Source organism: Cardiocondyla obscurior, linkage group LG26 (assembly GCF_019399895.1).
Source record: "Cardiocondyla obscurior isolate alpha-2009 linkage group LG26, Cobs3.1, whole genome shotgun sequence".
Lineage (NCBI taxonomy): Eukaryota > Metazoa > Arthropoda > Insecta > Hymenoptera > Formicidae > Cardiocondyla > Cardiocondyla obscurior.
In genome coordinates this window covers 650,434-665,220 of record NC_091889.1, presented here as the reverse complement: position 1 = coordinate 665,220, position 14,787 = coordinate 650,434, and the positions used below count along the sequence as shown (strand labels likewise).

General features: G+C 41.1%; 1 protein-coding gene across 8 annotated transcripts in view; it reads left to right on the top strand.

The window, feature by feature from the left end:
- Window positions 1-14,787, top strand: part of LOC139111905 (uncharacterized) — a 50,993-nt gene that overhangs the window by 14,140 nt on the left and 22,066 nt on the right. For 3 of the 8 annotated variants that reach the window (XM_070672520.1, XM_070672517.1, XM_070672519.1), the window contains exons 2-9: window positions 1,582-2,013; window positions 2,151-2,429; window positions 5,336-5,859; window positions 6,327-6,655; window positions 7,561-7,626; window positions 10,694-10,895; window positions 11,539-11,790; window positions 14,243-14,466. In XM_070672520.1, the coding sequence (XP_070528621.1) occupies window positions 2,358-2,429; window positions 5,336-5,859; window positions 6,327-6,655; window positions 7,561-7,626; window positions 10,694-10,895; window positions 11,539-11,790; window positions 14,243-14,466 (1,669 nt within the window). In that variant the 5' untranslated portion in view covers window positions 1,582-2,013; window positions 2,151-2,357. Of the gene's footprint in view, window positions 1-1,576; window positions 2,014-2,150; window positions 2,430-5,335; window positions 5,860-6,326; window positions 6,656-7,560; window positions 7,627-10,693; window positions 10,896-11,538; window positions 11,791-14,242; window positions 14,467-14,787 lie in introns of all 8 variants that reach the window. The other 5 variants (XM_070672516.1, XM_070672514.1, XM_070672515.1 and 2 more) reach the window with 3 other exon arrangements.

The window sequence follows — 14,787 nt, the reverse complement described above, 5'->3', positions numbered from 1 at the left end:
TCGCTAAACATTACCCGACGTAATAACTAATCTGCGTTGCACGCTGTCTTGTGCAGAGCCTCGTGAAATTACATATTTGCTTTTGTGATAGTCGTATACATTTTTTTTTTTTTACGTCTTCGCGTTTATAAATATATGTGTCTAACTGTTGCAAATCGAGTCTACGTGTCTACGATTTGAAGCCGTAGGTGGAGAGATTGTACATAAAGCGGACGTAAATGAGAGAAGACGTAATGACGATAAATCCTCCTACGATTTCGAAAACTCGGTATGCGAATTTGTGAATAACTTAGTTCCCCGTTCTCAATAAGGGCCAAACCAAAAGATACGTCGCGTCCGTCCAATTTATGAGCGTAATACGTACGTTCCCGTGTCCCGGCTGATTTACGAGCGCAATTTTTTTTCCGTCGCATCCCGAGGCACGCGTCCGCCGCGCGATTTCTTTCCCTCGACCGGCGGAAGTGCGCGTTAATGGGAATCAATATTAAGCTAAAAATCCAACTCGCCGAAGCGAAGTTTCAAACATACGTAAAGCATACGTAAAGGATGAACCGCCTTCCGTTTTCGTATCCCTTTTGCAAAACACCCCTCCGTATCTCGCCACGCCTCACCTGGCCCTCTTTGCGTCCCTTTGACAAACGATCGGAATTTTACGAAAAGGGTGAGAGTGACGATGCTTCGGCGGCGTAAAAGTATATATGTATATTTTGCAGCGGAATAACGGGCTCCGGGTAAACCCGAGAGATTGACGGCGAGGCGGAATAATTTTATAGGATAACTTAGCGCACGGTAAACGCCGATCAGAGCTTGATGCCAGCTAACTTTACGATCTCCTCGCTTGTTAAACGTAATCATAATGTCCATACTTCTACAAGAATGATAAAATCTAAACTAAGATAACCGAAGTTGAAATTTATTTGAAAATGATAAGAATTTTCTTTAACGCGAGCGGCACAAGTTTTAAAACTGAAAGTCTTACGGGAGCTAGGTAACGATCGGTAACGTCGTCGGAAGCTACGTGGGCAAAGTACATCGATTTAAAATAAAAAGAAGAAAAAACGGACGAGTTTCGGTGAAAAAAAAAAAACATCTCAAAGCATTACGAATCGAATTTGTGAAATTATTATTCGCCATGCACGCGACTTCGGTATTTACTTTATTCAAGGCACGTCATTGCGAATGCTCGTTAATAGAAACTTTTTGCCGCTTCCGGTATGATAAATACTAACGTCGCGTCGAATCGCGTGCGCGGAAGCTGATGTAAATCTGAAATAAAAACTGCCAACAGCGGCTTGTCGTTTTCTCGCGTATGCAATCGAATATGCAACTTTCGCGTTTATTGTACTCCAATATCGCGGAAACTTGTATTTCATTCAGAGTATGGGCTTTGATATCCACTAGTTGCACGCGTCGCAAATGCCTGTCCAAGACTTGTTAGACCGCAGAGAATAATTTTCATTCATTAATAACGATTGCTAGTTAAATATTTAATGGTTATAATCGTTAATCAAACGACTCGGTAATTAGAATTAATTTTATCAGACCTTCGTGCCACTTTATATCTATGTATCCCTAGGACAGAAGACAAACGCGGTAAAGAAGAGAATCGGAGAGCTGTAAAAGCGGCGCAAGGGTGCAATGGTGAATGTGGTGGGTGATAAGTGGCGTGAGACACAATCAGAGGGAACGGCACGAGGCAACGGATCGGCCAATAATCTTTCCCCCCGAACGATTGTCCCTGCGGTAAGTGACGGAGGGTGGACGTTGCCGAGTACGTTGCCGAGGGACCGCGAAGAGAAATCGAGAGCGAGTCCTACGAGAAGAAGACGACGCGCGAGGGCTTGGAGTAAGGAGGCAGCGCGGAGAGTAGCGGCGAAAAATCGGAAGCAATAAAAGATTCTCGTGACGGAGGGGCTTCGAACGGCCCTGGCGCGACTGCGGCACTGTACCCCTGCGGGGGGCTCGTTGCCGAACACACCGAATCCACCGTCCACCCCGGAACACAAGTCCCAAGTAAGCGTAGATCCTTGACTATTGCAACATTGCTCTTGATCGTCTTATTAATTATGAATTTGTTGACGTAAATTTTTCCTTTCCGATCTGATCGCGAGAACGAACGATAATTTTTTTATTAATTCAAACTGTCGCAGGGGTGTTCGAGGAGTCGCGAATCGGCAACCAGATGTGGCAGTTTGGGGAGTAACGGGTGTGATACGGGGGATACATCGCAGTCGCAGCCATCGCGGGGACAGCATGGAGTCGACGGCGGCGATCTTATATCGTCCGCGATTCGACGATTTAATTTCAAATCGGCCGGCGGCAGCCGTAGCTGCCGCACAGTACCAAAGGTCGTGGTCATGGGCTCCAGCACGGCATCCGAGACCACGATTAACACGAGCACCGACAGCGCGAACACCATGCTCACCATGGTGAGTAGACCGACACGTTTTTACCGCGCCAAACGGCGTTAGCCGGGGTATGCCGGCGTGCAAATTTCACCGCACGTAAATGACCAGCGTAAATATTATACTAACCGCACGGGATTTACATAGGCCAAGAGTATATTTCAAATATTGCTTTAATGAAAAAATATTCCAAGTTAAAAAGTAAAATTAAACCCGACGTTGAAATTAAATTCGCCCTCGTCGTCGTAAAATTGAGATTTGATTCGGGCTGTGAATTACGGCAATCCGTATTTACAAAATTATGACGTAATTACGCGATTCTATAAGATTTCAATGTTTACCCGTGTGCAAAGAGCGAGGCTTTTTATATTATTATTTTATTATATTTTTACAGATAGGATTATTATTTATATTATTCGCGTGCGCAATTTTACGAAATGTCCCGATTTGCGCGCGTCATTATTATTGGGGACATTAATTATAATGGGAGACAATAATTACAACGGTCGATGACGCGTTGCCGATTCAAGAGATACAATTTCTAACTACGAGAAAAAAAGTCATGCGACTTACCAATCTGCATGAGCTTCAGCGGAGTTGTCGATTGCTGCCGGTGACTGTAACATACAAAAAAAAAATTAATGTAAATATGTGTTATTTAATGAGATTGAAAAAAAAAGATATATTTTTTTTAAATTTATACTTACTTAAAAGTTGCTCCGCCGATGCAGGATGCCCGTCCCGGGCCTGCTCCTTCTCTCAGATGGGACGTGTCGTCATCCTTCTGCGTCCACGTCACTCACAAGATAGTCCGCGACACTCCCGTTATAATCCGCGATCCCGACACGAGAAACCATAGCTAACAACAAGATGTACAGCGAAGTCGAGACGGGCCGCGACACGAAACGTTCTCCGCGCACTTTATGTTCTCTAAGGTCAGCGATAATCACATGCTCGAAACGTGACGAGAATCTCGGTCGCGACGAAAAGGACGGGCGAGGTGCGGATCTCCTCTCGTTCCTCTCGCACAACAGCGGTCGCTGGAATCTGCCGAAGATAATTATAATCGGACCCGGTCGAAAATGGCCGAGACGGAGTAATGCACGGACGCTACGTGCGCGGCGCTCGCTGCGTAATCTCGTCGTTCCGAAGCACTTTTCCGAGGCACGAAACGAAGCACGGAACGACGAGCGGGATAACTCAGGCGTGCCGGAAACGATTGTCCCTTCCCGAGCCGACGACGTCGACACTTGTTCGTACGCGAGGCTGACCTTCCTACGGTCGAAAGTACGCGAAACTGCGGAGCGATTAGTGACACGTCCGCGCGCTCGGAGCTCCGCAATAAGACTGTCCGTTAGGGATTTCGGCTCTTAGACAGAAAGAGACAGCCGCGTGAAAGAGAGACTGCTTCGATAGTCACGTATCGTCGCCCGATTAAAAGTACGTAAAACGCACACAGATACCTCGATGCGCGGCTCGACAACCGATCCTCTCTGCGTGGCCGGCGTAACTGCGCAACGGGCCGCGTAGAACCGCTGGCGATCAGGCGATTCACGGAGCGCTGTGATTGGTCGGCGCGCTAGGGACTTCTATGCCCCCTCCCACCGCTGTTACTGGCGCCGACGACGTGATGTTAACACGATCGCTGGTGGTGCAAGTGAAGCGCGTCCTTGCCTGAAACATAATAAACATTAAAATTAAATCGGATCTCAAAATCACTGATATGATAGCTGACTATTAAATATTGACGCTGCAGCTATCAATTATATTAAATGCTTTCGCGAAATACTCAAGTTAGTAAACACAAGCTTTGGTTACGAGTCTCGTAAGCATTAAACATTATTACGTGATATTAAACGGTAAATTAGTTAAGTACATTAATTGACGAAGGGCCACCTGCGCCGCGATACTCTATCGCGATATCGAAGAAAGTTAGTAAATTATGCGCCAATATTGATGAAACCTACTTCTACGTTTCCCGTTCAACGAATCCGTGGCATACTGAGAAAAGTATGTTCGTCGCGTTGGGATTTAACGGGCACCTTTGCGTGCTTAGTATTCATATTTTAGTCTGCAGTTAAGCATGAAACCAACGTGCGAACCCCCGTCGTACACGCTTTTTGCTCGGGGCATGGTACTTAAAATTAATTTTAAATGAATTAACAAATACGCCCGAGTTAAACGCACAATTACAAGAACCGGCTTTTTTTTTCCTCGTAGGGCACGCTCCAAGGGAGTGATTAGCGCTCTTAATTCGAGGAATAATCGCAAGCATCTTGAGCAATTTAAAATATCGGACAATCCTTTTAAGTTACGAATCGTTACCAAGATAATCCTTCGTTATTTCCCGCAAACTCGGATACATCGATCAATTTCTTAAGTGATAAGTGCTTAATAAGGAAATAATCGGGTCACGCGAAAAAACCCTTAAACGTTGCACGCGAGGTAGTAATTTTATCAAGTACATACTCTACAAGAAAAAGAAGAGGGAAGAAATAACGAAAATTTAATTTGATACAATTTAGAAATTATAATGACGAATTTTATTCGACGAGTTTAAAATCGATTTTCTTTTTTTTCAAACAAAATTACGAACGAGAAAAGTTACGTACGTCGCAATTTTTCTAATATTTTGTATTTTTATTAAATTTGAAATTATAACTTGGTTTAAGTCTGTTAAAAATTAATCTATTACAATTATTGTCTGTCTATAATATTTACATCTCCGAAGTTTAACTTTCTAAAATCCATTTACTCGTTTCATCACTCAACTCATACGTGCGGGAATTATTCACGATTCGATTATTTTCGATAAGAAAAAAAAATAACTTTTAGTTCCGAACGCAAAGCGTTGTTCGCGAAAATTACGTGAGCGGGTATCAGTATAACATTTTTATATGTACAACGTGGGGATTTTTTTTCGTTTCTAGGTAACGACGACAGACGGGGAGCAGCCGGACGACAGCTTCGATTTAATCGACGTACCGGCCGAAATGTCGCCTCCCGCTACGGCCCCGTCGCACCAATCGTCCATCCATCCCGCTGGTCATCGGGGACACGCCGATGACACGATCGGAACAAACCGTACTTCGTCTCCGGCGTCGCCCACGTCACCGATCTCCGTCGCGGCGCCGACAAATCAAACGACGCCGCCGTTACCGTTTCCTTCGTCGCCCACGAGCCCGCTCCGCGGCTTCGACGGAGCCGAGATTGCCGGTCCCTCGGGACGCGGCATGCGCTCGAGGCTCGACCCGGGTCAGCACGACGGTAACAATAAAACGGCCACCGGTACGTCCGTCAATCAAAGGCATAACGCGAACAACGGCGCCGAAGGCACGGCGACAGTTCCGCCGCCCACGCCGATGGTTTCCGCGCACCAGGAAACCAGGTTTACCTTCGGCGGCAGCGGCAGAACTCCGCCTCTTCCGGATCTCAGAGCTGCGGATTTCTTTAGGTAAATCTAATTAACTTTTCCGATCGACGACGATCCCGACGTAACGCGATTGAGCGACATCGTCGAAAGTAGTATATTTTTCGCTAATTTTTATTTAAAAAAAAAAACCTTAAGCGTCCTAAATATACATATAACATTGTGTCAAGTATTAACATCACTAATACGGTAACTTACTTCATTTTATATCGCAACAATTTTTTTAATCAAAGATTTCTATCTGTCCTTGACTGACAATGAGATTTATTTCTTAAGAGAATTAAGTAACGTCTCTGCTATTTTTTTTTCTCGCGGAATACAAAGCTGGCGGCTAAACTAAAAGACTGTAAAGATTATGTACCTTCCTGGCTGAATTTTATTCAAAGTTTTGATCAAAGTCAGACAACAGTTTCGATTCGGTAAAAAATTCAGGGAGTCGATGCTATTTCGCGAGATAGCGATCGTATCTTATAACTCCGCTTTTCACGCAGCACGCCCGTGAGGGGTTCGGTGGACGCCGGTCAGCCCGATTCGACCGATACGCGTTCCTCGATTCGGAATCTGGTAGCCGTTCAGGAGAAGCAGAACGCCAGGGCGGGACACCAGATCGATTACGCAGCCGGCGGAAAAGTCAATTCGATTCAGGGAAACGCGCAGGAGAGAAACACGAGCGATCACAGGCGCAGCCAGAAGAGGCCCAACGTCAACGTGACTACCAACCCGCTCGATATATCGCTCATTAATGCGAGCCAGTCGTGCAACACCCAAAGCTGTAACATTCAGAGTAGCGCGAGCACGAAATCGCGTGGACGATCAACGGGTGAGTCTCTTATTTTCTGTTAGCGATAAGTCCTCGCTACGTTTATCCTTTTCATCCGACGTCAAGATTCGTTCAAATCACGACAATGACGACGACGATAGACTAGATCTACTTATTTCGGCGATAAAAGAAAGAAAAAAAAAAAAGATTTCTCTTTTAATTTTTAAGCGCGGATGTACGTATGTATAATATTTCTTCCACTATCTCTCTTTCTTTTTATTATTCTCTTCCTTCTTCTTTTTTTTATTTTTTTTTATTTTAATCTCGTTGTCGAATTCACATTTGCAACTTAATGAATTTGGATCTCGCTAATAGCGATCGATTGCTCGTTCGTGATTACCATTACGAATTGAAGGGCAGAAAAACCAGCAACCTCGGTTGGCATTGATCGCGCACGATTTTACTCTATCTGCGTGTTACTTACATTAGCCGGACCTGTCGATCGCTCTAACTCTAACTAGTTAACCGAGACTATCGACCGATTCCACAGTCGAGCTGTATTAATTCCAGTTAGAAATTCGCTGTCTCTAGATCGCGGGAAGGGGAAGAGCTGTACGTTCTACGATACTTACATAATCTCGTTCATAACGTGGAAGAAAACGTCCCGTCGAACGGCGGTCAAAATTAAATTAAAGGTTAAAGCCTTATTTGTCTCTTCTCATTGGAAAACATAAATCACTTTGCTTCCCTCCCCCCGCGCTTATGTTCGCTTCCACATTTGCGTTACAAGGTAAAATATGTCTAATCGGGGTTAACGCTAATTGAGATCAATGCGAATCGACCCCTGCGTTCGTATACGATACGAATGCGTGGAATGACGCGTGCGTGAGATAGAGGAAAACGAGAAGAAAACGAGAAAAATGGCGGTAGCTCTAAGGAAATGAATCGATGTTCTTTTCTTTCAGAATCTCATCCACTCGTTTCAGCCATTCATTCATGGGTCAGGCTCTTTTTCCCGTTTTGCGCAATAGGTATTACATAGTCCGGCGAATAGACGATATAATCATTCTCTCGTATCCGCAACGGGGCGACCGTCGAAAGCACATGAGACCTACGCAATCACAGCGACGCCGATATTGACAACGATCAACAATGACGATAATGACACTGACTACGACGACAATGACGGGGACAACGATGATGATTACGGTGATGCAATAACGTTTATGTGTGGGAACGAGGGAGAGTAGGACACGACTTGATAAAAACTTTTTTATCATTCGGCGGCCGCCCTTTTTTTAACGATATTGATACGACACGGTAACACAAATGCGAATGCGCTTGGGCTTCTTCTCTTTTGTTCTTCATCTCTTAGTTTCGCTACGTCTCTCTCTCTCTCTCTCTCTTTCTTTCTTCTTGCATTGTCAATCAACTGCTTGTGCCTCTTTCGCGCGAATTTCAGATAACAGCAACTGCAACGAGCGACGACAACCACGGCGTGTATCGATTATGCGAAAGGGAATAAAAAAAAGCACAAGAACGGATATTATATTCTTGACGAAAGTTACTCTCGCGAGATGGTTTTTAAGAGACGCGATGTGGACGTTCTTAACGTCGTGGCTCGTTGTTCCGCATAGTCTGCGATGGTAATCGGCACCGTAACCGAGGGAACTTTATCGGTGCTTTAATCATTAATTGAAAATTCGTTCTGCGTGTGCAAACTACACCAGTCGACTTATTTGTTAGTGTGATTTCTCTGTCGCCGTTGTAAAACCGTTCGCATAAACACTAGTTAAAATTCATGGATTAAAAAAGACATTCTTTTGATAAAAGCAGGTCTACAAGTAATTACAAAATCAATTAAGCCTCCATTAATTTTATTCAATGCTTATGGGAACGGGTGCTAAAGGAAGAGGTAGGAATATGCAAAACTCGTTGCGCCATCAATTTAAAATTAAATATGTTATTCCTTCTATATATATTTTTTTTATTATTATTATTTTATTTATTCCGTATTTTAAATTTTATGCCATTTACGTTGAGAGGTGCAAATAAAATGTTGTCATATAGTTAATTACTATAAAGAAATGGTGTACTTTTTAAAAAAAAAAACGTTACGTACCTCTCTTCATCTAAAATGAAGAATTCATCTACCTCTTCCATATTTTTGCTTTCTCTTGTACTGCATATGTATTACGAAATGTGAATTTTGCCGTTATAGATAGATAAATAGATAGACGTAGATTCGTCAATAATGCCACGATATCAAATATTAAAATCAGTATTATTTCGTTGAGCTCACATTTTAAATGCTACAGATTTTTTTTTATGTATTTTTCTCTTCTTTGTTGAAATAATTATACAATATTTTTGATTCACAAAATTTTTCTCGCCAAATAATGAAAATTAGTTTTCATCAATTTCAATTGGATTCAAAGTAAATTTATTCGACGTACAAATATTATTACTCAACATTTTATACGCGGCTAAAAAAGAGGTAGCTATTTATTTGGATGCGGGCAAGCGTTTCAAAGGGAATAAGAGCTCAAGAAAATTAAATCTAATTTTATCACGGTCGTGAATTGCGCGTGCACGGCAAATTCACGCGAGATTATGCATAACTTGATTGACCTTTGCATATTTGTAGCATATGAAATCGTGTGGCTCGTTGAAATAATCCCAATTTTAATTGACCGGCGATATCGATCTCTCCGCAACACGATTACTCGCTTCGGCTACATCGTGCCGTTTAGCAGCGCGAAAGAAAAGACTCGGGAATGCTGCTTTGCGATTCCTGCTATCGAATCACGCTTTGTCGTTTACCTGGTTGTTTCTATTCACTAGTACACCCTGCGATAACCCGCGAAATTGCCGTCTTCGCAATCCACAATCCCCGTTATTATTCGGTCCGTCAGGTCGACGGAGTGTCGGATGGAATCTCGGTAATTGCAATTGCGCGAGACTCGGGCTCGCAGATTGCGGAACTTTTGTTTAAACGAGGGTTTTCCGCGTCTTAAAGATATCCCCGTCCTCTCTTTACAGGCTAGGCCAGAAATTACTATACCGAGAAGAAAAACTCGAAAAAGAAAAGTTTATGAAAGAACTGCAAATTGTCTACATAAAAGAATTGTTGCTAGTATTCGATAATTGTTGTTAATTTTTTTATGTTTTTTAACACTCTTGCTATTTTTTTTTTTTATTATAAAAATTATAAAATTTATTTAAAATATAAACCAACAAGTATACAATTAAAACTTTATGAATTGATAATTTAACTAACGAATACCTCTTTCTTTTATTTTTCCCACCAATTAGAAAAAAAATTACTTGCATTTTATTCGATCGAAACTTTAACAAATGTCTACGTTTTAATACAAAAAAAAATTGATTGCGTAATATGCATAGAAATTTTCATCATCTAAGCATCTCGTTTTAAATCTCTGAATTTCAATCGCTGACTAATTGAAGAACCTATTCTTGACACTGGTTTTTTTGAGATAATTGATTTCTGCAGATTGATTCTAAATATTTCGTAGAAATTATCAAGAAAAAGACGTAACGATCGATTCGATAAATTTTTCTATATGTGAATAAGATAAAGAATAAGAAAAGAAGTGGCGGACAAAAAGTTAATTTTTTTTTTACTAAAAGCGTATAAAACTTTTCAACGTTGCGACTCTTAACCCATCTTGTACATACCTACTCAACGGATCTTATACACTCGATTTTTTTCTAATGTCAGCATTATCGAGATTCCACCCTCGTGTCGAAAGGATTGGAGTCAAGTATCGTCATCGAAATGATTAACGAGCGACGGCGGTTTCGTCGGGATTAAATCACGTATGCGTCGTCAGGCACGCATCTCGCACAAACGTGGTCCTCTCTCGGTAATTCAACCGAGGAGGGAAACGAAGGGCCTAAAGACGCTCGGAAACGTAATACGGTATACGCGAAATATTCCGCTAAGGCGGAATTAGAGGAGACGCGGAAACGAGGACGCGAGGATGAGATGCGTTTCTCTATCCTGCCGATTCGTGATCCGCGAGATCAACGAGTTTGAAAAGGTGATAACGTGTGTTAATATTTCACGTTCCAAAGGCGGCAATGCCGGCGGTGGCAACAAGCGATCGACTCAGGCAACGATCGTGGTGCAACAACCGTCTTTGTCGCTGGACGCGCCCGCAGCAACGATTTTGTTGCACCCGGATGCCGACGCGAGGCGACGCGAAGAAAATATGCGGCAATTGTTGGACGTTGCAAACACCCTTACTCTGCAAGAGATACACGACTTTGAGATGAGGTAAGCGGACCTATTTTACCATACGGAAGATAATATGATTGATATCGACGATATACCTACGTGTCATAAATTTAAAAAAATTCACGAAAAATAAAAAAAATATAAATATGTGTATAATCGCTCTGTAGGCTCTCCCGCGGTAAGCTTGATAACTAAATACTTTCCTCTCGTACATTTTAAATAATTGCACGTGCTCTCGATCGCGATTAAAGAAAGTTTAGCAAAAAAAAGTTTATCACACTGCAAGTTCCAGCAGGAAATATTCAATATTTATGGATTTATCTCATTGTCAGAAGGAAAAATCCATACTTCAAAAAAAAACATCAAGCACTGTAAATAGAAAGATCTATGATGACACGTGTCCAATTCTAAATATGTTTCGGAGAAGTGTATATTGATTTGAATTTAAGAAAAGATATATAAGAGAATATTTTATTACCGCGAACGTATCTCTAATACTTTCAAGATTTCTACGTGTCTTATAATAACAATGATTGTTACGTTGACAAATTCTACGAGATAAAAAGAAATAAAAAAAAAAAAATCCTAAATAATATCAACGACTTGATTTCGTAAAATATAATTTTGAAAAAGTCATTTCGCAGTGCGTATTATGAGATAGTGACGTTCGGATGACCCGCAGATATGGGAGCCCCCATCACAGCCGATCGCAGTCGGTGAAGGCTCCTGGGAGCCGTTCTTCCGGTCGACCGAATTATCTGTGTCTTCCGCAACAGAGATCGCGAGTGGCAAGTATGCCTAACACCGGCGTGGAAGAGGAATACTACAGACTACGGCACTTCAGTATCACGGGCAAGGGAGTCGTAAACCGGGGTGACTCCTTAAAAAGCCGCAGATCGCGCTCGAACAATAGCGTCGCGTCGAGCAACTCTAGGTGAGTTTGAAGCATAGTTGATATGGGCAAGGGTCGACATACATTGACAAACACTCTCGTGACACGAGCCCGGTAAGTATATCGTGATTCTATTTTAAAAGCGTTCGAATATTAAGATACTCCGAACTTTGCGACAAATTGTCACGACTCCCGTATTTGAGTAAAATAAAGGAATATAAAAGTATTAATTTTAAAACGTCGAATCTAATCGGTCGGTTATTGATTGGTATTATTAAATGAATTCAATTAATCAGATAGTTAATACGAGACTATATGTACAGCTTTTTTCCGCTGCTACAAAAAAAAAATATTAGTTTATTCGAAATATTTTCGCGATGTATCGGAATTTTATTGCAAAATTGACAAAAATGTATTTTTGTTAACGCGGTGTCGATAGCGGTAACGATATCGACACAATCGACAGTTGCACTTATTACTCTACGGTCGAGCGGTGATGTTCGCGATTGTCCTACTTGGTCTGCTCTCCACTCTGGAAGGAACATACCGTAGAATGTTTCCGGCCTCTATCTCCGGCTCGTCTTCCGGTTCGTCATCGCGACGGAGAGTTGGACTGTCGCTCTAGATCGAACGCGTGAGTTTACGTGTGGTGTTGAAGTTACGTAGACACGCGCGTTGGACCTTAGAGCGTAGTTTTCAGACGTCATGCTAATACAATGCACCGAAGCTAGCTTGGGTATATTGCGCGGCTGGCGCGTAATAAAAACACGTCAAAAAAAAAAAATATAAAATATTGTTAAATTAGATTTGTTTCTTATCCCTTTTTTTTTTTAGGAAAATATACGCTTTGCATATAATGTACTCTATATTATGAAATATTTATTTCGGTTAACGTTCAATGCCGAACCAGCGAAATGCAAAGTGTACGTTAGTTATTCGAATAACTAGCCATGTCATTGCACGTGCTAATCTTATTACTCAGATTTAGCAAAGTCCGAACGTTGAATATTCACGGGCAATTGAATAAACCTGTTACGATACCCTTCTGTCGGGTTTGATATCGATATACACGTATGTATAAAACGACGAGCGCATGAATATCGCGTAAAATACATTTTCGATGTACAACGTGCACAATATTTTCTTAAGTTTTTATCAAACTGCGAGTACGCGCTAGTACTCCGTGACGAAATCAAAATTGATTTTTCCCCTCTTCAAAGTGAGCGATATAACTTCGCGATACGTAACAAAGATATTTAAGTGCGTGAGAAATTAAAGCTTCAGGGCTGAACGTAAAAAAAAGGTTGCAATATTTTTTTATTATTCATTATCCGTAGATATAATGGATATAGTAGAATCCGCTTTTTCGCGAAACGCGCACTTTGTTTGATAAAATTTTTATTCAAAGCTTAGTCCACTTAAATTTAACAAAATATTATTTCAAATATTGAAAACTTAAAAGTCAAATAATACAATCGACGAAGGAGCAACCGATGAATTTTTCGTCGAGATAAAATCAGGGTATATCTCTGCGGAACTTAGAATTTGACATGAATCGCACGAAACTACTCTTACGGCGATACGCGTCGCGCTTGACATTTAGATTTATCATTTATTTAAAATATCACGAAAAAAGGAATGACGTATTACGTTACGTAATTTCAATATGCATATTCGAGGCGTAACAGTTTTATCATGACTATTTCATTTAATTACATAATTATAAATAAACTCGAAATATAATATAGATGTTATATTTTTTAAAGAAATCTCTTACTAGCTCAATTTTTATATATAAATAATTTTAAACAATATTATCTTTTTAAGAAGCAATTATTTAATTTAAAATGATATTTCAGTGAAATAAATATGCGAAATGCAAAACTACATTTTCCTAGAATACGTTGGCCTTTTAAAAAAAAAAAAAAAAAAAACAATTTCTTTTTATCTGATCCGGATTTCGTGTCACGTAAAATTAAATAGCATTTATAGATAATCACAATTTCCCATTACGTTTAAGAGTTTCCTTTTGAGGATTTTAATACATTTCATATCTCTGCGACTTTTTCTTAGAAATCAAATCTATTTAACAATGTTAACCATTTCGTCCCTAAAATAATACAGCACACGAATATTTTATATAAAATATATATTAATTTATTATGTTTTTATTCTAAATGTTTTCAAACGGTAAAAGTAAAAATTGTATAATAACAAATGGAGAGAAACAAAGAGAAATAAATATATGCATAAAAGTTTAATTTTTAATGAGATTAAAAAATTACGTTTCAGAGAACTAATGTCCGTTAAATTAATTTTTTTTTTACGCTCAATAACGCACGCAACCCCCTAAAATCGTCGAGAACCTAAGATCGAAGCAGTATAATTGGCCTAGGGTTCTTTTGTGTTTATCAAATGTCTCATAAATCAATTTGATTTTGATATAAATCGACGATGTAACTTTATCCCTGTGCTAATCACAATACGCGCCTAGCCTTTCTTCTATTCGACGCAGTACGGAACATCTGACCGCCTCGTACCCAGGATCGGCGCGGAATTCGGCGGCGGGCTCGTTGGCAAGTTCGAGGGAGAGCAGCGCGTCTCAAGGACCGGCCCCGTATCGCGTCCTTATGCTGGGCGCTCCCGCGGTTGGCAAAAGCTCGCTGGTGTCACAGTTTATGACTTCCGAGTATCTACACGCCTACGATACTTCGATCGGTGAGTCGATCAGTCCACCGTACCCTGTCCGGTCTTACAAAGAACATTACTCGACCGATCGATCGCTTAAACGCCACACACGTTTCTTTGCAAAAATCCCGAAAGCCAGCTAGATAGAGCGGAAACGCACACGATCAGTTTTATACGTAATCGTTCTGTTCGAGCAGTCGTGAAAAAAATTCGTACGTGCAATGCGATTCGAACTACGACGCGACGCGACGAAATAGAGTGACGCATTTTTTTCGGTTATCCCTGTTTGATTCGCTGCGTGCGCGAATTGATAAACTAATCTGAATTAAATAATACTTAATTATTTCAGAT